Source organism: Podarcis filfolensis, assembly GCF_964270895.1.
Source record: "Podarcis filfolensis genome assembly, chromosome: 8".
Lineage (NCBI taxonomy): Eukaryota > Metazoa > Chordata > Lepidosauria > Squamata > Lacertidae > Podarcis > Podarcis filfolensis.
In genome coordinates this window covers 41,816,386-41,838,658 of record NC_139611.1, presented here as the reverse complement: position 1 = coordinate 41,838,658, position 22,273 = coordinate 41,816,386, and the positions used below count along the sequence as shown (strand labels likewise).

At 46.9% G+C, this 22,273-nt stretch overlaps 1 protein-coding gene across 1 annotated transcript in view; it reads right to left on the bottom strand.

Moving 5' to 3' along the window:
- Positions 1 to 10,197: 10,197 nt before the first annotated feature.
- Positions 10,198 to 22,273, bottom strand: part of SLC7A5 (solute carrier family 7 member 5) — a 52,819-nt gene continuing 40,743 nt past the window's right edge. The window contains exons 8-11 of the mRNA XM_083626310.1: positions 20,770 to 20,919; positions 19,569 to 19,746; positions 14,518 to 17,116; positions 10,198 to 14,454 (exon numbers count right to left, since the gene is read on the bottom strand). Coding sequence (XP_083482436.1) covers positions 17,061 to 17,116; positions 19,569 to 19,746; positions 20,770 to 20,919 — 384 coding nt within the window. The 3' untranslated portion in view covers positions 10,198 to 14,454; positions 14,518 to 17,060. The remainder of the gene's footprint in view (positions 14,455 to 14,517; positions 17,117 to 19,568; positions 19,747 to 20,769; positions 20,920 to 22,273) is intronic.

The following is a 22,273-nucleotide window of genomic DNA, read 5'->3' as shown; positions in this document are numbered from 1 at the left end:
AGATCACAGTCAAAAGGCCAAAGTCCATGCGATGTCAGAGACACACACTTGCATCCCGCAGCCTGCCTTCTTGAAGCTGCTGTTAGCAGTGGCATGCATCCCAATCTCCAAGCTGCGAAATACTGTAGGGGTCCCCGTGTGTACCAGGATTTGGTTTCCTTGGAATGAAGGTCAGCGGAGACTGTGGTGTCCTTAGGCTATATTGTTTTACTTACAAATATATATACAACCTGAGCACAGTATGGATGGGGTTCATAGCACTAGCACCCCCATAGATCTTGTTTCCCCTTTAGGTTTCCAGAGGAGCCCCAAAGACCAGCACAGAGCAAGGTATATGTCTCTGTGTCCACACACACACCACAACTCTGGCTATTATTCTTCCACATGGGATCATGCAGCCTCCAGTCGGGTGAGGGGAGTGGGGAAAATGCCTACCCCTCTTCCTGGAGAGCACCATTGCTTAGCTCAGTGGTTTTCAACTAGTTTGCTGTGGCATCCTGGGATACCTTGAATGATGGTCAGGGACAGCACTGGCCTCTGTCTCTCTTTCCTTCACTTCCTCCTCTGATGCCCTCTCCTGTCTCTGCCTCCCAAAGGCTTGCACAGCTGGCTATTGCGGCAGCCCTGGCTATAAGCTCCACAGGTGAATGCTGTCTCTGAGAGACACCTCTCTTGAGGGGGGGCAGTTCAGAGACCAGGGGTGACAGCTGTAGCTGTCTAGAGGACTCCCAAGGAGAGGGGAGAGGAGAGGAGGCTGAGGGAACACTCCACAAGGGAGGGTGTTCGAAAAAGGGCGAGAGACTGCCAGCTCTGCAGGCAAGAGGTGGCAAAATGGGTTCCTGAGCCCCACAGGGGTGCCACAGAAAGAATGCAGTTGGCTAAGGGAGCCATGGACTCAAAAAGGTTGAAAACCTCTGGCTTAGCTCATCCTTTGAGACGCTGATGAGCACTTAACTGCGCAGCTGAAGCCATTGCCTTGATAAAAGGACTGGTCTGACCAGGCTCTCTCTGATACATTCTAGCCCCACAGAATCAGGATCATAAAAATCTGAAGGGACCCAGGGTGTCATCCAGACTGACCCCCCCTAATTCACTTAAATAATAAATTATTTTTAAAAAACATAGAGCTGCAAAGAGGATGGACTGGATGCACCCTCACCTCACCCATGGCAGCTAAAAGGGCATTTTCCTAGAACAAGAATACTGTGCAGAAAGGAGACGTGGCTTTGGGAAGCAGGAGGAAGCAGACAGGACGGCATCTCCAGGGGGGTTACAGAAACATCTGGAGTCACAAGACTCAGGAAAATAAAGACTCCCTAAATATTTGTGATGCTTGTTCAATATAACAGCTGCAGGGGGTAGGAAATGCAGGATAAACAACCAAGGCTAATTGAGGAGGAGGAGGAAATGCCCCAAGATCCTAGTTCTGCCTTGCCTTGTTATCTAGATGCGCTTTTTTGATGGATGGGGTTTTGATAACATGCACACAGTCCCTTTTATCTCCAACATTTGTGTTTTCCTTGGCTCCCAGAGAAAGGGACCGTTTGTGATGACAGCGGATGCAATTAACTGATCTGCAGGGAGCACAATATGCAGGCGGGCCAAGCGAAACACGCTCCCGGGACCTGGGCGACAAACAGTGGTGACCTCAAAGCTTGCCTGAGCCCTTGTCCAACAACAGGTTGCTGGGTTTTGAAAAATAAAATGTAATCTTATCTCTAAACTCAGACAATCATCTTTACGTGGGGAGATCCAGGTGAGTAAACAGAGTTTGAACTGGGCATGCAAAGGGACACAGAATCAAAGAGTCATTTGGGGTCTGAAAGGCTTTCTAAGGTGGGCCCCAAGGCTAGCTGCCTACCAGCCATCTCCCACATTATTCCTGCTAGTACCAAAGTCAGATGGTTGAGGGACAAGAAGACTGGAGCCCAAATGGAACTGCTGTGAAACAACTGGGAGTTACCAATGTGCTCAGGTGAACTCTGAGGTATGCAAAAGCACAAAACATTTAAATGTAAAAAACGCAAAGGAGTTGACTCTTACCCTTGGGTGCACTTAGTAGTTTTAAGCTCTGGACTTAAATGGGTGTGGGTTGGTGTGCTTGCTTTTTTAGATGGTTCTCTGTGTTACCTGAAAACATGATCAGCAAACCCTGCTCATTCTACTGAGACTTCTGAGCCATGTCCTGCTCTGCTGGCACCGTGGGACCTCCAGGAAGGCGCAAGTGTGCTCAGTGGCCACCAGGAGCCATAGAATGTCAAGCATCTGGCTGTGCACACAGCTAGGCGGTTCTTTTTCCCAGTTCAGATTGAAGCTGGTTTTGGGGGAAACACATCAGAGTGCAGTAATTCAGAAGAAACAACAGGATAGATATGGAGATTGTCCACACTTCCTCTTATCTCGCTGCTTTCCGCCAGGGAAAACCGCTCTTTAGCACTCAATCGGAGTAAAAGACAATTCTGGTTTCGCCTAATTTCCTAATGTCTCACTAAAGAGCGGGTTTTCCCTTGGAATAGAGTGGGGCAAGGGGAAAACCTCTTGGAGTCATGCTTTCCAGGCACAGGACAAACAAGTGTGGCCGAGTCCACGGATGGTGGTCAATGTAGTGTACGCACTGCTTCGCAAACAACAATTGGAGCACATTGGACACAGAGTGAACAGGAACGTGCTCACAGCCTCCAATGAGAAGAAAAACAGGACAAGGAGAGGGAACTTGCCTGTTCAAGCAACTCTCAGCTCATAGCTTCCTGGAAGGGGTCGTGGCTGGCTGAATTATTACTATTATAACAAAATTTATTACCTTACCATCAGGTCCTAGGGCAGGTTACAACAGTTGAAAATTCAAAATTAAAACAGGATCAGGAACACTCATGTTCAGCGGTAATAGAAGAATCAGAGACCCAGCATGTATATTTTGATTTAATTATGTCTCATATAATAATGGCATTTAACCTTCAGAAAGATAGAACACATCACTGAATAGTTTTTATGCATGGTTCCTGTGCGCCTACATTTTATAACATCTTATAACCCAGGTGCTCTATAGGCCATAAACAAGAAATCCTATCTAACTTTGAAAGTGGTGTCATCAGGGCATCGGTGAGTTTGAATCCCAAAATGCAGAATGACCTCCCCAGTGGTTTTGCATTAAATAGCATGCAGGAGAAGATTGAATGCCAAGGGACACCATAGGCCAGAGCCCCATTGCCCCCAAGCCACACCTTCTGAAATCACTCCTTCAAGTTGCTCCTCTGTGATGGCCTGGGATTTGGACTCAGAGGCTGAACCTGAGGAATCCCAGCCTGCACAAGAGTCCCCACCTCCAGAGCCAGCTGAGCCGGGGCTGGGGCCTGAGCCTGAAGGGTCCTCACCTGTGCTGGATCCTCAGGTGCAGGCACCAGCTGAGTCTGCTCTGGCCCCTGAAGTGATGGAGGACATTGCCTGCAGGTGCTCCACTCTCAGCCCCGTCAGGGGAAGAGGAGGTTGCCTCTGGGTCCGGTAACTCTCCAGCCTCTCCTGAGCTACAGAGGCTCAGAGCAGAGAAGCGGAGGGAACTAAGTTCCTGCAAAACAAAAAAAAATTTTTTTCTTTCCAGTAGCACCTTAAAGACCAACTAAGTTAGTTCTTGGTATGAGCTTTCGTGTGCATGCACACTTCGTCAGATACACTGAAACAGAAGTTGCCAGATCCTTCTATATAGTGAGAAGGTGGGGAGGGGTATTACTCAGAAGGGTGGTGGGAATGGGTGGTTGGCAGATAGCTGAGATGAGCCTGTTGACGGCTCTTAACGACTGCAATAGGTCTTACAGGAAAAAGCAAGGGGTGAGAAGGTGAAAAATGGCTTTGTCATGTATAATGAGATAAGAATCCAATGTCTTTGTTCAGACCAGGTCTCTCCATGGTTTTAAGTTTGGTAATGAGTTGCAATTCAGCAGCTTCTCTTTCCAGTCTATTTCTGAAATTCCTTTGTAGTAATACAGCTACTTTGAGATCTTGTATAGAATGTCCTGGGAGATTGAAGTGTTCTCCTACTGGTTTCTCTGTCTTGTGATTCTTGATGTCCGATTAAAAGACGAAGTGTGCATGTATCTGACGAAGTGTGCATGCACACGAAAGCTCATACCAAGAACTAACTTAGTTGGTCTTTAAGGTGCTACTGGAAAGAAAAAAATTTTTTTTGTTTTGACTATGGCAGACCAACACGGCTAAGTTCCTGCAGGAGGAGTGCTTGCCTCCGGAACAGGAGAGGCAAGTCACCTGTGGACCGGGGCCGCCCTATGCCTCGGGGCAGATAAAAGCCAGTCAGCCCCAGTCCCAGGTTGCAGGAGCAATGTTGTTGCTAGCCTGTTCCTGCCTGCACCCTGACCTGCTCTTCTGCCAGAGTTCCTGGTCCCACCTGACTCCCCGCCTTGGACCCAGCTACAGCTTTGACAGACAACCTTCATACCACACCATTGACCTCGGACTGGACTTGGACCTCGCCTCTCAGTTAGCTCCCGGGACCAGCACATCCTCAGATCACCATATATGCAGGTGCAGTGACCACTTTGGAGACTTCTAAGAGAAACATTTTTTAAAAGTAGCTGCGCTGACCCCACAGGAGTTGTTAGAGAAAGGTGATTGAAGACAAGGCAGACCCTCAGCTTCACCCAGCTGGGAGGGGGAATTGGCATTCAGCGTCTTTTAAAGTGTGCGGCAGGTCCAGGCATTCCAAGCACAGCACATCTCCTTTTTTGGCAGTTTCTTTTGAAATACTTTACTTCCGCTCTCCACGCTACCTCGCCTTGTCCTCCCCTCCCTGCAGGCATTTCAGTAATAGGCAAACTGGGTCACGTATGCAGCCGCTAAGTGGGCACCACCCCCTTCCCACAGCCAGCCACCCAAACATTGCTCCATCTCATCCATTTGCCAGCACCTGGGGCTTGAAACAAAAGGGCAGAGTTGATTGTTTTGGCAAGCAAAGCGTGGGCTGGGATGGCAGAGAAACAAAGAGCACCTGTTCAAACCTGTGTCCATTCATGCTTCCTTCTCTCCTGGCAGCGTGATTGCATTAGCCCCATGCCCACCCACCTTTCTCCCTCCAACTCTGCACAGCCACTTTCCCATTCCTCTGCTGCAAGCGCAAAGTGATGCATGTTGGGGCAACCTCCGCCTCATCATTTCACATATATGCTCCTGGGGTTTGAACTGATGGAACGAGACCTCAGGGTCCTGGTTCAGTGTTTTTCAACCTTTTTTGGGCAAAGGCACACTTGTGCCATGAAAAAAATCACGAGGCACACCACCATTAGAAAATGTTAAAAAAATTAACTCTGTGCCTATATTGACTATATATAAAGTAATTCTTTTGAATAAGAATCAAATAAACACAAAGAAAGTATTTTATAATTACTTTATTATGAAATAGTAAGTAAACAGAAATATGAAAAATTATAAAATATTTTATTCAGTGCGCAACCTGGGCCTGTTTGGCTGAACACAAAGCTGATATTCTGGCTGGAATCGAAGAAAGACACACACGTAGCTCTTCGTCAACAGCTCTCAGTCTCTCTCTTTATTTAGTTTTTATAGCAATCATGCTTGAAAAGCTCATCTCACACAGATATGTAGTGGAAAATGGGAGCAATGTCAAAATAGCTTTGTTTGCCAGAAGGGGGAACTCCTTGGCAGTATCCAACCAAAAACTGTCCAAAGGTAGATCAGCAAATCGTAGCTTGAAACCACGATTTTGTCTCAGTTCAGTTAGTTCCTTCTGCTCCTGTAAAGTCATGTCCTTTCTATCAACTGATGCTGAGCTATAAGGGTCCCTAACCCAGTCAAGGCATTCAGTGGAGACTGAAGAGAAATAAAATGACAACTTCTCTGGTCCTCCTGGTGACTCGAGTCGCAACGTTGTCTTCTCTCCGCTGCTGCGCACACTGTGCTCAGGCGGGAAGGAAGTCGGAAGATGATGTCCTACTGTGATAGGTCCAGGCTGGAGTCTGGACCAATCACAGCCTGGACATCAGAAAAGTGGAGGGTGTCCCCCTGAGGAGCGCCAATCGGTGCCCCTGCTGGCCGAGGGTGGGGTCAAAAACCCCACCCTACCCCATACCCAGGACACAGTCCGGCGCCCGCCTAGTAGGCGAAAATTTGAATTTTTTTTTTTAATCTTTTGAATTTTTCAATTTTTCCCACGGCACACCAGGCAACATCTCGCAGCACACTAGTGTGCCGCGGAACAGTGGTTGAAAAACACTGTCCTAGTTGATAGCTGAAGAAAGACATTGGCCCAGTGTGTGTGTGGCAGCTGTGAAAAAGGCACGCTCCATACTAGGGATCAATAGGAAAGGAACTGAAAACATGACTTCCAATATCATAGAATGCCATCATGCAATTCTATGATGCGACCACATTTGGAACGCTGCGTACGGTTCTGGTCGCCTCAACTCAAAAAGGATATGGTAGAACTGGAGATGGTGAGTCGCCTATGAAGAAAGGTTGCAATGTTTGGGACATTTTTGGTTAGAAAAAAAGGGGAGTCAGAGGCAACAGGATCGAAGTTTGCAACATATGCATGGCATGGAAAAAAGATTGTGTTTGGATGCTGCTTAAGGGCTTCTCATAAGCATCTTGGCCACTGTGAGAACAGGGTGCTGGACTAGACGGGTCCTCTTTGGTCCGATCCAGCAGGCTGTCTTTATGTTCTTAGGAGAGGCGTTGCCTGGCATTATCTGAGCCTTTGCAGATCTGTCTGTCTACGAAAACAGAGCTGACATGACTACCAGCTACAAGTAATCCTAATAGAAATAACAACAGTTAACCACGCAAAATCAACTGCCGGTGCTGGCTGCTCCATTCTGCCTAATGGTAGGATTGGGCCTGAATTGCAGGAGCTGCAGGGCCATCGGTCAGCTGGCATCTTTTATACTGGCAGTCAGCTGTTTCAAGCCAGCAACGCTACAGGCCAACCTGTGTTCCTCTTCATCACTCCTCACATCCCCAAATAGCGAGGCCTCCACCTCACTGAAAGCCTTTTGCATCTTCCCTTGGCAGCACGTGCCATGTGTCTGATGCCCATGGACCTGTTTCTTGTAAAAGAAGACTGTGGGCAAGGTGCTATTAGATTTAACATATAATTAAGCTATTTGGAAGTGTACAGGCACAACTCTCTTAACAGCTTTGCTAAGACATGTCAGAAAGGTTCGGCCAAATATACCCTATTATGAGTAATAATAGCTGCTTCCATTCAAAAATATTTTGCCTGAAAGCGTTTCCCTCACTAAAACAAATTATTTTAGAGCCAAAGCATCATTTTATGATTTACACACATACACACAAAAGTGTGAAAGAGCCCTTAAGAAAATGGCACTCATTTCTGACTAAATGAGAGCCAGTGTGGTGTAGTGGTTAAGAGCGGTAGTCTCGTAATCTGAGGAACCGGGTTCGCGTCTCCGCTCCTCCACATGCAGCTGCTGGGTGACCTTGGGCCAGTCACACTTCTCTGAAGTCTCTCAGCCCCACTCACCTCACAGAGTGTTTGTTGTGGAGGAGGAAGGGAAAGGAGAATGTTAGCCGCTTTGAGACTCCTTAAAGGGAGTGAAAGGCGGGATATCAAATCCAAACTCTTCTTCTTCTTCTTCTAAACTGAGAGGGATCTGGCTGAGAAGCCTCAGGTTCTTGACATTTTTTTCAGTGCCCCCAATTCCCTCCTATCTGGAGGGTTTGTCAAGAGGGCTGGTGGCAGCAGTGATTACTGGATAGTTAAGACACAGCCGGTCTATCCTACAAGGCAGTGGTGCAAAAGAATGGCATAGCCTTTCTGTTCTGATACAAGAACAGAATTCTCTTGAGAAGTTTTAAGCATGGCCCAGTTCCTGCCACATGTAGGCCTGAGAGTCAAATCACTCAAACAGGTGGTGTGCATCTCCTCCACTTCTTCCTTATGCAATCAGTCGCTTGCTCACTTTTGCAGCGAGGAGCCAGAAAGGTGTGCTGATCTGAACAAGAACCCGATTTGTCACTGGCAGGTGGCGTCTCAGAACAGTGATTAAGGAGCAAATCCAGGATTTTGCAAATTGCCAAGTAAGCACAAGGCAGAATTAATTTCAGTTTTGAAATGTGTCAGAAACCATGTTCACCTGAAACTGCCTGGCCACTCTCCAACAAAAAAATTCATGGTTTGATGCGAGAACTACTACTCTGGCTTAAACAAACAGCAAGTAGCTAGGCTGTCAAGGGCTGTTTGTAATTGCAATTAAAGGAGACCATTACAGAGGGAAAACTAAGTGGCACTGACCTGTGAAAGAACAAATGGTTCGCTCTGGCTCACTTCTCTTGCTATTATGAAAGCCTTCAGTGTTTGAGGAGTCGTCTGTTCCTGCACCCACTTCTCCCCCCTTGTTTAAAACCGGAATGCCCAGTATTTGGCCAGGAACACAATGCAATCTTGAGAAAGGGCACAGTGACACCAAAGTGAAATCTTCACACTCTAATGGGAAAGGACTTGTTCATGTTTTCCCTACAACCCGTGCTACAAATTCTAGCAGCTCAGCAAATTCACCCACAATTTTCTCTTTAGATTCAGGGAGAGGCCCCACCCACCCCAGGAAGAAAACGCTCCTCCCCACACCAGTTTCACATGATGGAAAAGAAGTCTCAGGCACAATCTTTTTCCTTCTCCTTTTTCCTTCATGGTTTTGCTTTTCAGCAGGGAAGTCAATAACACTTGAAGCAGCCTCCAGAGTCTGGAGCCCTTTCAGATTACACAGGAACACTGCTGGATTTTCCTCTCCACAGGGCACATAACAGCTGCCTTATGCCATCATGCCCTTGGTCCATTGAGTTCAGCATTGCCTCCACTGGCTGATGCTCCCCATAAAAATAAATGCAAGTTTCCAGTCCTCATGGTTCCGGAGGGCTGATTTAAATAGGTTCCGGGGGGCTGATTTAAATAGGAACGTAGCGAGCGGCCTTACACAAAAGTTCAGACCCTTGGACCCTCCAGCTCAGCATCATCTTTACTTTCACTCTTGTCTCTACTCTTTATTGACAAATCGAAGATTTTATTTTTATTGCATTTTTTCAAATATATACTGAAAAATTGGGATGAGAAGATGGCTCTTCTGGCGAAGAAGCCACTTCTGGCGAACCAGAGCAGCGCACGGAAATGCCATTTACCGTATTTTTCGCCCCATAGGACGCACCGCCCCATAGGACGCACCTAGGTTTTTTTTGGGGGGGGGGAATAAAGAAAAAAAATTATTTCCCCCCCAGGCACGGGGCTGGCGCGGGGGAAGCCCGAGCTTCCCCCAACCCCAGCCCCCAGAACAGGCTGCTATCCGCAAGCCTAGGGAGCCGCGCCAGTCTCCCCAGGCTTGCGGAGAGCTGCGCAAAGCCCAGGCGCGCTCTTCAGCGCGCCCCAGGCTTCAGAATGCAGGCAGCTCTGTGCAACCTTTGGGAGCCCGGCGCGAAGCCGCGCAGGGCTCTGGAGGGTTGCGCGGAGCTGTGCGGAGCCTGGGAGTGCAGGCAGCTCCGCGCAACCCTCGGGAGCCCGGCGCGACTTCGCGCCGGGCTCCCTAGGGTTGCGCAGAGCTTCCTGAAGCCTGGAGAGCGAGAGGGGTCGGTGCGCACCGACCCCTCTCGCTCTCCAGGCTTCAGCGAAAGCCTGTATTCGCCCCATAGGACGCACACACATTTCCCCTTCATTTTTGGAGGGGAAAAAGTGCGTCCTATAGGGTGAAAAATACGGTACCTTCCCCCCAGAGTGGTACCTATTTATCTACTTGCACTTTGACGTGCTTTCGAACTGCTAGGTTGGCAGGAGCAGGGAACGGGCAATGGGAGCTCACCCCATCGCGGGGATTTGAACCACTGACCTTTTGATCGGCAAGTCCTAGTCTCTGTGGTTTAATCCACAGCACCACCCGCGTCTGCCATCAGCCCCTATGACCCAGCTTAAACCACCCAGTACCACTGAGAGGAAAGCAGCAGCCAGTCACTTTGCAAGGAAGGTTCTGGGATGGGTGGAAGGAAGAGAAACCTTCCATGATCTTTGCTTTATCAGTAGTTATCCTAGTCAGCTTGATTCCCCACCGCCCTGGTGGAAAAGTCAAGTGGAATATAAATACAAATAATAAACTTAATCAGAAATGCAAAACTTGCTTTGTGAAAATATCGGGATTTAAAAATATAAAATAAAGAGGCTCCAAGACAAAAGACCAGCAATAGCAGTGTTATAATTCAGAGCACTTTGTTCAATTTAAAAATCAAACACATTCAAAAGGTAACAGAAATAGTTAATTATGAACAGCAAAAAAAGACCCAAAAGGGGTGGGGGACACATTCAACCAAGAGATTATATATCTTTTTACAAGGCAGAATTGACCGAGTTTACTACAGAACTGATAATAAAATAAGAAGGGAGAACAAACAACACAAATATTGGAACAAAGCTATACCGACAAATGCAAACGTCATAATAAAAACGGCACTTTTTGAATTGAGACACTTAAGATATTTATTATTTAAGCCATTTAAAATCTAGCATAATCATTAAATTAGTAAAAAATACTTTTCTTCAAGAATAACGAAAAAAACCTTTTAAAGTTAGGTTTACATTTTTCCTACTTTTTAAAAAATAACTATGTTAAAAGAAAGGGGGGAGATTTGTAAGGGAGTCAATATTATATACTCGGGGGGGGGCATAAAGATAAGCCCCTTGGCTGAGAGAGCCTCTGTGCAAGGTCCATGCAATGGATTGGACTTCCCCATGCTGAGGATTAATTAGAAGGGGCAGGGGCAGAGAAACTAGTGCTCCTTCCATGCAGAACTGCAGGACAGAGGAGGAAGGGCTTGCTCTCCTACTCCGGGGAAAGCTCATATAAGATGAAGACTCTTTGGAGTGGGACACACTTATGAAACACCATGCGCACAGGGGCTTCATGCTCAAGACAGAAATGTTCTATCTGCACTTACAGGGGTTCCAAACTACATGCGTGGTGCACCCTCGCTTCCCAGAACAGGGCAGTCGTCATGCTCTGGTTCAGTGCCAGAGAAGCTGGGCCCTAGCAGCCATATGGACTCCAATAAGGCTAAGCCAGCATGAAGAGCCATTCAGCAGCCTCTTCGCATAATGCTTTTATTTGTCAGGGGCGATGCCAATTTCAAGACCCAGCATGTCTGCAAACTTCTATATAAGGTGAAACCGACATGTAATAAGAGTCATTTTGTGGAGCACAACTCAGCTAGTTATGCACCAAGCGTTCCCACAAGCCTGATGTATTAATATTCTGCTGGCAAGTGATTTTAGTGGGAGTCTTCCTGTTTTTTGAAACCAGAAGCAGCTCTCAACCTACACCATTCGGGGGCAGCCTATTTTAGACGAGCAGCACCAAAGTGGATTTCACCCACACTGGGAATAAATGGATATGGATTAAAGTCACCCAGCTTTAATCATTCATTTGTTTGTGCCCCTTTAGAAGCCCTTAAAACTTTAGAAGATTACAGCATAATTAACACAGGAGGCATGAAAGAGAGAGCTCTTTGGGGGAAGCCATGACTGGCTTGTGATATCGCTGTGCTTTAAATGTATGGTGGCCTTAGGTAGCATTACTTGATGAAAACAAAAACAAAAAACCCACAAGAACATCATTAAAAGCAACCAGTGGCTTTAGTCATCAACTTCAGCTCAGCTCTTTTGAGGAAAGTGTTTGGGTGCATTCTTTTAGTAAAACTTAAGGACCCAAAGAGACATTGCACAATTAGAATGGCTCCACAGTTTGTTAGCCATGTGTTTGATGCCTCGTGTGGAAAGAAAAGGGATCCTCTTACCCAAGACCTCTCGTTAGGAATAATAATTAAAGTAACAAAGTTAACAAACAACAAAACATTTCATTACAAGTCCAGAAACAGCTGTAGTGGTTTGCAAAATAAAATAAAGCACATTATGAGCGTCATTGGAATTATTGTCGTATTCTGCAATAAAAAAGGGGGAGAGGGGTTCAGTCAAACTTAAAAGGAGAAATGGTATCCCAGTGGCATTTAATTACTGCTAGGGCAAGTCTTGATCTGTTACCTTCTTTTTAAAATATATACAAATACATATATTTTCCAAATTGGGCATCTCTTATCTTCTTTCAAGTAAATACTTAAGAAAGATTTTAGCTGCCAACAACAGGAATTGGAATATTTTGGATTCTACTTGCATGTTTGAGAAAGGCAGATGCAAAAACTGAACTGGACTAAAACTAGCACATTTTCTCAAATCTAAATTTCTAGGGAAGCATGAGGAGAAGTAAGAAAACCACAAAAGCATGCTAGTCTGCCTGCAACTTAACAACCTCAGATCTGGCTCCCCTGCATTCTTGGTTTTACACTACATCTTGCTCTCAAAACCAACTTTTCAACGAGGTGCTTGTATTAGGCTCTTGCCCCAGTAGTTAGCAGCGTTCATCCAATATATACTTACGATAAACATGCCACAGGTCACAATAAACACTGTAAAAAGGTGACCTGTTCTCCGAAAAGGGTGATCATCCACAGGGCCCTTCATATCTTGTACAATACATGACTTGCCCTATTCATAAAAAGTAACTTCAGTGTCAACTTACTTCCTTGAAGTTCGTATTTTGGGGGTGGGGGGATGCAAGCAGTTTTGCAGCACAAAGCTCTGAAGACAGACGACGTGTTTAGTACACAGCCACTCATAGAGCTCTAAAAACCATTCACAGCAGTCATGAAGACTTAGAAATGTATCCCTTGGTAATAGTCTGAGCCCTCCAGTTATTTGCCTGCCATTCTTGGCACCACAACAGACGACAAAGTCAACCCTCAATTGTCTGCCTGTTCTGCTTTTACAAAACTACTTTGCCTATTTGGAAAGAACAGTTGCCACATTTCAACAACACATACATGTTAACAACAAACAGCAACTGCATTATTCTGGTACACGTCTGAAAAGAGAACAATAGGGAGGTTAAGGCCAACTTCTGTGTTGACAGGGTGGGGTGTTCTTAACTGCTAAGAAGTGGGGTCTGTTAGGCACTTTTACCATGGAACCCAACTCTCAAAAATGATAAAGACACAAATATGCCTAATACTTCTGACAATACACACATCTTGGTCACCTCTACTTTGGGCCACAAGAGGTAGCTGACCCCAAAGAATTATGGGAGCTCTAAGCTTGTTTGTTAAAGGTGTTGAGAGTTGTTAGGAGACCATGATTGCCCTCACAGGGGATCTACTATGAAACAAATGAAGCTTAAGCTTCAGGGCCCCTCATCATGGAGGAGCCCCAGAAGCAACTTTGGTCCATGTTGCTTCAGTTTGAGTCGAACAGCTCAAACTGATTATTTTTGTTGTTGTATATATTTTAACAATCCCAAAGTCAGGAGCACAGATGTTGAAACGGTGTAGTGATCTGTCATGGAATAACTCCATGGGCTACCCAGACTTCATTGCTGGTTGCCAAGGGCCCCCCATAACAGGTCGAGCTTCAGGGGGCCCAAAATGTAGGCTTGCCACTGATTCTCAGAGTGGATAAATACTTGACCCCTCTTTACACAGAGCTCTGGGAGAGGACTGTAGGAGTCTCTTAACAACTCTAGGCACCCACAACAAACTGCAGCTCCCAGAATTCTTTGGCAGAAGCCACAGCTGCTTAAAGCAGTATAATGGTATTTTAAATGTATGGTGTGAATGTGGCCCCACAAGAGGCAGCATCTGTGCTCCCTTCACTCTCCCACAAAGATGGTGCCTGTTTTGACATATACATGTACCACTTAAAGCAGAAGAGGCTAACTTGCGGCCCTTCCAGCATTGCTGGACTAGGACTCCCATCACTCCTGAACCCCTGGGCCTTGCTAGCTGCTGGTGGGAGTTGGTAGCCTGACTGCTGAAGGGCCACAAGCCTCCCATATCTTCAAAACAATAAGTTGATCATATGCAAACTCAATTAATTGCTTCAAACTAATTTGATCAACCAATTAATACATATTTTAATTAGGTGACACCTGGGGGGGGAGGGGAGATTTCTGCGATGCAAAAACAGGGTCCCCTAACTCATGATCTCCAGGATTAGGATGACATCATTATTAAAAACAGTTAACTGACGGCTAGAGAATTACATGCATATCATTAATTATGCTAAATGCTTGGTCCTCCTCTAAAAGGTCCCCTTGCACAAAGTGGGTAACCAACAGCAAAACCTGCAGCTTTAGCAGCACCGATACTGGTACATTGTGTCTTGGACATTGTAAATGCCACTATAAAAAGGCAGGCATTTTATTCCTCTTTATGGTGGGCCAAAACCATAAAGCAAGTCTCATCCAAGAGAAGTAATACATTCTTCCTTTTGGCTTCCCATGGAAGGACTTGATTGTTGCCCGCCCCCCCCCAACCCTTGCCTGCTGGTTTAGCGAAGAAAATACAGATTCTCAGCAAAACATTTGCACGGCTCCTCTGCTGCCTTTATATGTGGGTTTATGGGCTAATAGCCGTAAATAAATAAATAAATAAATAAAATTTATATGTGGGTATGCCTCTTGGATAGCACAAACTGCCGGGATCACGAGCAGGACAATTGTGCTCATGCCGTGCTTGTGGGCTCCCCACGTGGGCATCTGGTTGGCCACTGTAAGAAGAGGAGACGGCTATGTTCCCCCTCCACTGTTGGAGGCAGTATATGCCTCTGAATACCAGTTGCTGGGAATCGCAAGAGGGGAGAGAGCAGCAGTGCTGTTGCACCCAGGTCCCACTTGCAGGCTTCCCGTTGGGGCATCTGGTTGACCACAGTAAGAACAGGATGCTTGACTGCGTGGGCCCCCTTTGGCCTGATCCAGCAGCTAGGCTCTCCTTAAGTCTGTTTGCACTATGAAAGCATGGGGAGGGGAGGGATAATATCTGCCTCAATTGGTGTTAACATTCATGACTCTTAATCAAATGAATCAATGCAGGAGGCTGTAATTTCGTGAAAGGAAACTTTGCCAACAGGAGTTGCGGTCCAACAACACCTGGAGGGCACAGGACTGGGCTACGGTTGCTGTCAAAGCATTCCTGGTAACCCCTCCAAACGATGAATTTCTCAGGGTTCGTTTTGGAGTGTGAAAGGCACAACACTGGCTTGAAATGGTTGAGGCCAGCTCAGATACAGGCAGCCCGACAAAAAACACAATTGCCATGCCTGAGGTGGAAGACCTACAGTGCACCCCACTCAGTAGCCGTGCGGTTAAGTGGCCTTTTGAAAAGGACAACCCCAACCCTCAAACACCACGACTTCTTTAGGGTTGCCAGTGTGCTGCCCTCTGAATGATGCTGGACTCAACATCTCTCTCCATTGGCTTTGCTGCCTGGGGCTGATAAGAGCTGGAGTCTAACCAAAGCTGGAAGGCAGCTACCCCTGTTGTAAAACATTTGCTACACTCCTCCTATGCCTCAAAAACGGGCCTCTCAGCTGGACCATAACACTGCCCTAGTGTGACTGAACTACTTCCTGTGTTGACGGATGCTGGAAATTCTGTGGGGCTGGAAGGCGGGACTTCCAGGGGTCAAGTTTAATTCCCAACGATTAGCACAGGGAGAGTGGAGAAAACCTTTTAATAAAAATAAGAGGACTTGCCAGAACAACGGAAGCAAAACATTAATATTGGAATGTATACAAGCAGGTCCCCCTTGCCTGCTTGGTCCCCTAAGACGTGAAGTCATAAGACCACTGCCAGGGGGGCAGGGGATGAGATGGCAGCAGACACTCCAAGTTTGGCCAGTTACAAAGCCTCCACACAGGCTGAACTAGAGCCAGGCACACAAAACTGCTACAGGCCGCCGCTGCCCACCCAGAGCTTCTGCTGTTTGCAAACTTTTGTTCCAAGTCTTCCAGGTTCGGCATCACATGGAACTGTCATTCCCACCCCTTCCCCCTACCAGCCCCAAGAGCAAATGGATGTCAGTGGAGCCTATGACACTCTGTGCAGAAAAAGAAAGTGGCAGGGTTTGGCATAACCGTCTGTGCAGCCAGAAGTCGCCGATCGATCCTGCAGAAGATACCGGGTGAAGGCCGATCATGGAGAGCAGACTGGATTTCTCCTGTAGCCACCAAAGCTGGCAGCGTTTCAATTCTGGCCACAGAGATTGCTGTGCCACATCATCGTGGATTCAGAGGCCCCGGAGGGAGCTTTTAGCTTGGGTGCCCAAGAGGTGTCAACTTAAGAGCCGCCCGGAAGGAATGTTCGCAAGGGTGACCATATACAAAATGTTTATTGCAAGTCAAATACAAAGCGGAACTACATGGGAATCTTAAAAGGGAAAAAGGGGAGAAAAATAAAAAGCAGATCCCTAAAAAAAATAATTAACAACAATAATAATTAAAAAAAAGAAGAAGTCCATGTTGGGGCAGCCAAGTCTTTTTGCGAGTGGAATTAAGTTGATATCTGTGCAAGTCCACAATTTCAGCGTCACAGTTTTCCTTGTTTTTGCCTGTGTGCGTGTCCATCTGTTTTAAGGAGTGTAAAGCTGGGGGTGGGAGGGGCACAGACATTTTTTGCGCCCCAGGAAAACCCTCCTCCGGCAAGAGAATCAGTTGCGTTGGATTCTTTGTCCTTTCTGGACATGTGGAGGGGCAGTTGTGGGCCTGCTGGTGGTTCTTGGCAACTCTCGTTTTCCTTCTGCAAAGGAACTCAGGGTGGAGAAACTTAGGCCGCTAATGAAAGAGAGGACCAAGCAAAGGACAGACCGAAGAGTCCAGCCCACAGCTGCACATGTAAACATTGCCATCCTGTTGGCTTCCCTGTTGGTGGGTCTACTGAGGCCTCTTGAGGTTCCCAGCAGAAGCTTCTCTTCCTGGATTGAATTTGCACCTGGGACTCTTTGCCTCCTGCCTCTGGTCAGCTGCCTGGCTTGGGGGGAAGGGGAGGGAGGGAGGGAGGAGGGGAGGGGAGGGCCATGCAGGCAGCAGGGGTCTAGGGACTTGTCACTGTCAGGCCCCTGGCTTCGAGGTTTGCTTTCTTGTTGAACTAAGAGTCCGACGTACTCGTGGTTTTCAAAATAATATTGTGCGTTGATTTGGACCGAATGCCTTTCCTCTAGTTTTAAGATTCCTGTGGGACAACCTCCATCAGCTTCTGGCACAGGACTGTCGTGGAATCTGTTTTGAGGTAGGGTTGGGGGTGGGGGTGGACAAAAAACAAAAATGACCAAGCTGCATTGTGAAATGCTTGGAAACCGTAAACACTGAAGGGAGTTTTAAGGACACGCTAACAAATCATTGTTCTGCTTAGAATCAGCAGGAGTTTGTGGCTCTCTCAAATGTGCACCTGTCCCCTGCCTGATGCATAGTCTAGGTGTCGGTGTGCAGACAAAACCACAATAGGTTTGCTTGGTTGTAAGTGGCTTTGGGTTGCCTTGGACAAGATAAAGTAACCAGCAACATCATCATCATTAAAGGTGGTTTGAGCATTAGATCATGGTGAGTGGTGAGTATGCTCACACCGCTTTTGCCTCTGTCGAACAGGGCTTGGAAGTATTTCCCCCCCCAGAAAACCTGTAGCACCTGTTCATCCAGAGGGACAAAAGAGAAACATAGCTGCACAAGCCTCTCTCAAAATGTTCCCCATTCAACTTCTGCCTGCTTCCAGCAAAAGGGCTGGACACTTGGCTTGCACCAGCACTTTCTGGCTACAAGGAGATTTTCTTGGGCGGGAGGGTGATAAACAACACAAGGCAGTAAGAGCATTAGCTTTGTATTAAGACACTTGCAAGATATTCCTTCTATCCACCCTGGAATATTCCATATGCCTCCCCCCTCCCTGGCCACCCCGCTATTCTCTGGAAGGAAGGAAGGCCTGCAGTGCAGGACCCAATTAATATGCTGATTTGTCACCCAACAGCTTTAAAAATTGGCTTCTCTAAGAGCAGCGACGGATACTTGGAAGAGGAAGAAAGTGTGTGTGTGTAAAGGGAGAGAGAATCCAAGAGAGGAACCACGGAAAAGCTCTTGCGTTCTCCACCCGAAAGTGCGGCATTAAACCCTTGGCGCTTCTGCTAGTCTGCATTTCTAGGTCAGCCTGTTTGTTGTTGTCGTCTCGAGCCCCCGGAGAGACAGATGGTGGTGTTTAGTTACATGGACACCATCCAGTGAGACTTCTCATGATTCAGCTGTTCAAACAGAACTTTGTTTCTGGGGCTGAAAAAGAAGGAGAGCAGGCCAGGAGCACCAAATGGCCCCCAACACTTGCTCTGTGGAGTGGACATATACAAGCTGGCTGCCCTCAAGTTGCTGTTGTTGTTTAATATATTCTTATATCCCACCTTTCTCTCAACTTGGAATTCAAGATGGCTTGCAGCATTTTTAAAACAACTTCATAAAATGCAAAATAGTGAAGATGAACTAGTTAAAAGCAATAGCTAAAAGACAACAAAGCACTTTTAGAACCAGCATGAAAATATTGATTGCCCTGAGAGCAGCCCAGTGGTCAAAATCATTTGCACCTAGTTTTCAAAGGCCCGTCTGACGGGAAAGTTAACAAGGAGAGAGACAGGCCAACAGGGGAGTCGGAGAAGAGAGAGCTAAGAGAACTGGGACTGGGAGCTGATTTAAGTTGCATTTTAGTTGTGTGAAATAAACCAGATCTTAGGCTTTTCTGCTTATAGGAACAGAGGAGGCTGCCCTCTGTCAAGGCAGACCATTGGTCCACCCAGCTCAATACCGGGCTCTCTGGGATTTCACTCAGAAGAGGTTTTCCCTGCTCAACCTGGAGAGACCAGGGACTGAACTGGGGATATTTGGCAGGCAAAGGATGTGGCTGGAGAGTATTCTGCACACCCATGGCACCACCAAGCAAGCACAGGCTCTGGAAATGTGTAAGCATGAGGGAATTTGCTCAGCTGGCATGATGCAACCTACCTGCAGAGTTCAGGCTTCCTGGTTACAAAGACTGGGGTGGGGTTGAATGTGTGTGGAGGGTTAGGGTTGGAAGATGCAAAGAGGCAATGTAGCAGAAATACTAGTTCCTAGAACCTAGAATTCCAGCAGCCCCCACAAAACCTGACTGGTCTTTTTCAGTCAGGCAGAAAAAAAGTGTGCCTGGGGGTAGTATGTCTGTGTTCTTCTTGGTGCTGCTTGGATAAATGCATGACTCTAACCTTTGGAACATTTTGTAAGTAAAGCATTTTAAACTTACTTAACAGTGTGTTGTCTGTTCATTGCAAGAGGAATAGAAAGAGGGGAGCACTTTGCAAGCTGACTGAACAGGATATGCAAAAAGTTTAATGGTTTACATTCCTATTGCTGTTTGACTTTGTGAGTTCAAACTCTGCTACTAGTGACTCTCGCCTGCTAGAGAGTGAGTTTACTCCCACACTTTGAAACCAGGCATCCAGCTGATTCGTTTGTTATTTATCCCACACAAGTGGGTCAAAAGATAATATATTTTTCCTCCCATACTTTTAACAATTTATCGAAAGGGGATTAAAAAAACCCCTACACAAATCAATTTAATACCATTATGCTGAGATCAAGAGTACGGATTACTGTTCTCGCACCCATTCCTAACCCGCACAATGCCACCATCACCCTGCAAGCCAGGAAAGGGACTCACATATGAGCTGGAGAAGCCACTTTGGTTTGTTTTTCCACCAGACCCCAAAGTAGTAAACGGGGACCCCGCTGAGAATGATGGCAAAGCCAATGCCACACTCCTTTGGGGTCATCCAGAAAGAGACGACAATCAGGAATATGCAGGCCAGGATGAAGAAGACGGGCAAAATGAGGTTCACCTGTACATGGGAAAGGGCCATGGGATGGGACACAAAAGAGCAGCGAAGTCAGACAATTTCTATAGTAAAAGAGGAAAAAAAACCCATTGGACTGGATTAACCACTCACTGCTTCAGTTTTGTTTAATTCAATTAAAAACCTTTCTAGACCACTTGGAGATCAAGGTGGCACATGTAGTTCTCCCCCCCCCACAACAACCCTGTGAGGTTGGCAGGCTGAGAGGCAGTGACTGACCCAAGGTCCAATCCAGTGAGCTTCATGGGCAATTGCGGATCTGAACCCTGGTCTCCCAAATCAAACACTCTAACTACCACACCACACTGGCTCCCACACTTCCCCCCACATTTTACAACCCCAAGAAGTCCATTTAAAAAATAAAGCTAATTTATTATACAGTAGCGTGACAAGAGAGCTTCTCTCCACTTTAACTGTGTAAACTTAAAATTTCTGGCATGTGCTTAAATGCCTCCCAGAAGATGGGGGTAAATCTGCAGGGACCTTTGAAGCAGGAACACAAGCAAGGGAAGACCAGCCTGTCCTCAGCTGAATGTAAAAGCCCTCTTGCAGCTCACTACTTGGTTCTGGCCTTGAAGTAATGGCCCAGCTATGCCTTTTCCCTCCTCCCCCGCTTGCCTCGAGTGCCTTTTTCAGTCTGTAAATCTGAGGCTGAAGCTTCTCTCACTTTTTAATTGATATGAGTCAATTTAGGAAACAATAACTGACTGAAAAGCAGGATGAAATTATAGTAAATCAATAAACAGAGCCCACAAAAAGAGCCCCGCTGGATCAAGCCAATGATCTGTTTAGTCCAGCATCCTGTTCTCACAGCGGCCAACCAGATGCCTGTGGGAAACTCGAACGCGGGACCTGAGCACAACATCAGAAGTCTGCCAGCTGCGCTTCCCAGTACCTGCCTCTAACCGTAGAAGCAGAGCATGGCCATCGTGGCTGGCAGCCAATGACAGCCTTGTCCCCCATGAAAACCCCCACACTTCTGCTGCCGCCACCACATCCCTCTCTCACCCTTATAGGCCTCTCCAGCTCTGGCTTCTTGTATCTCAACCACAACATGCCGATGATAGCCAGGGCCACGCAGAGCCAGTTGAAGAAGCTGAAGAAGTTGATGACCGAGAATATGTCGTTGGAGAAGGCGTAGAGCAAAGTCATGATGCACTGCAGATTTGGAAGGGGGGAGCAGGGAGAGGAGAGGAAACATATCGATAAAATTCAGGAGTGACCCAAATGACAATCATTGCCTCCTAATGCCTGCCCTCCCTTGCAAAAATGAGAATTAATGGAGGACGTGGTAGCGCAGGTGATTTTGCCATTTGAACGGCAGCCACTAGAAAACAAACGTGGCTCTTGCACTTGAGTTTTAAACCTTTGAAACGTGTGCAGTGGAGGTAGGCATAGAACCAGCAGACAGAAGCAGGAAATTCAGAGCACAAGCTCAAACAAGCAAGGTGGCTAGTCCTTCTCTGTTTCCCCCAAAACTTAAAAAAGCAAACAAACCTACGACGCCCCTCAGTTCTCCATTAAATGGAAGCTGCTCTCTGGAACAACTTACCAAACCTCAGCCAGGGGTCTGCACTCTGATCTCTCAAGCAAAAGATTTGCTCAACACAGTAGTGGCAAGTTGGTCCCGCTCCAGATGTTGATAGATTGTAAGTCCATCACACACACACCTCCGCAACCATGAGGCATGCTGGCTGCTAGGGTGGATGGGGCTTGGAGTTCACAGACCCTCCAAGTGTCCGTATTTCCCAGGGACAGTCCCGGATTTACAAAAGCCGTCCCAGCTTCTGATTTGATCCCAGAATGTCCTGCTTTTCCTTAGGATGTTCTGATTTTCATCGGAGAAATGTTGGAGGGTATGGAGTTATCCGACCACCATCTGAAGGCAGCCCTGTATTGGGAAGGGTTTTTTAATGTTTAATGTTTTATTATGTTTTTATATGTGTTGGAAGCTGCCCAGAGTGGTTGAGGCAACCCAGTCAGATGGGTGGGGTATTATTATTATTATTATTATTATTATTATTATTATTATGGGGGACGCCCCTATTTTCATCAGAGAAATGTTGGAGGGTATGAGCCCAGTGACATCCGCAGAGCTACAGATGTTTCCTATCCATGGCTTAATCCCCCCCACACCCTTCCTGAGTGGTCAGTGGGAAGCCATCTCTGATGGACCAGTGTCACCCTCTCCGAAAATTGCCGCAGCCTTCTGCATTGTCAGGGGAAAGTGAATTCTATCTAGATACGCCCACCCACCCCCCGCCCTGGTCAAAACTGAGTGCATTTCAGCAGGGTGATCCAATCCAGTGTCCGTGACTGCTGTCCACACCACGCTCCCCACTGCCAGGCCAAATCCACTGGTGTTGATGACAATGCACTGCTGTTCTCAAGAGAAGCAGCTGGCTTAAGCTGGGTGAGAACAGCTTTGCTGTCCTTGTCACCACAGGCTCTGGCATGAGGATCCTGGCACACTTTCAGCCTGTGCTGCAGGGAGTTCTTCGAGCAGCAAGAG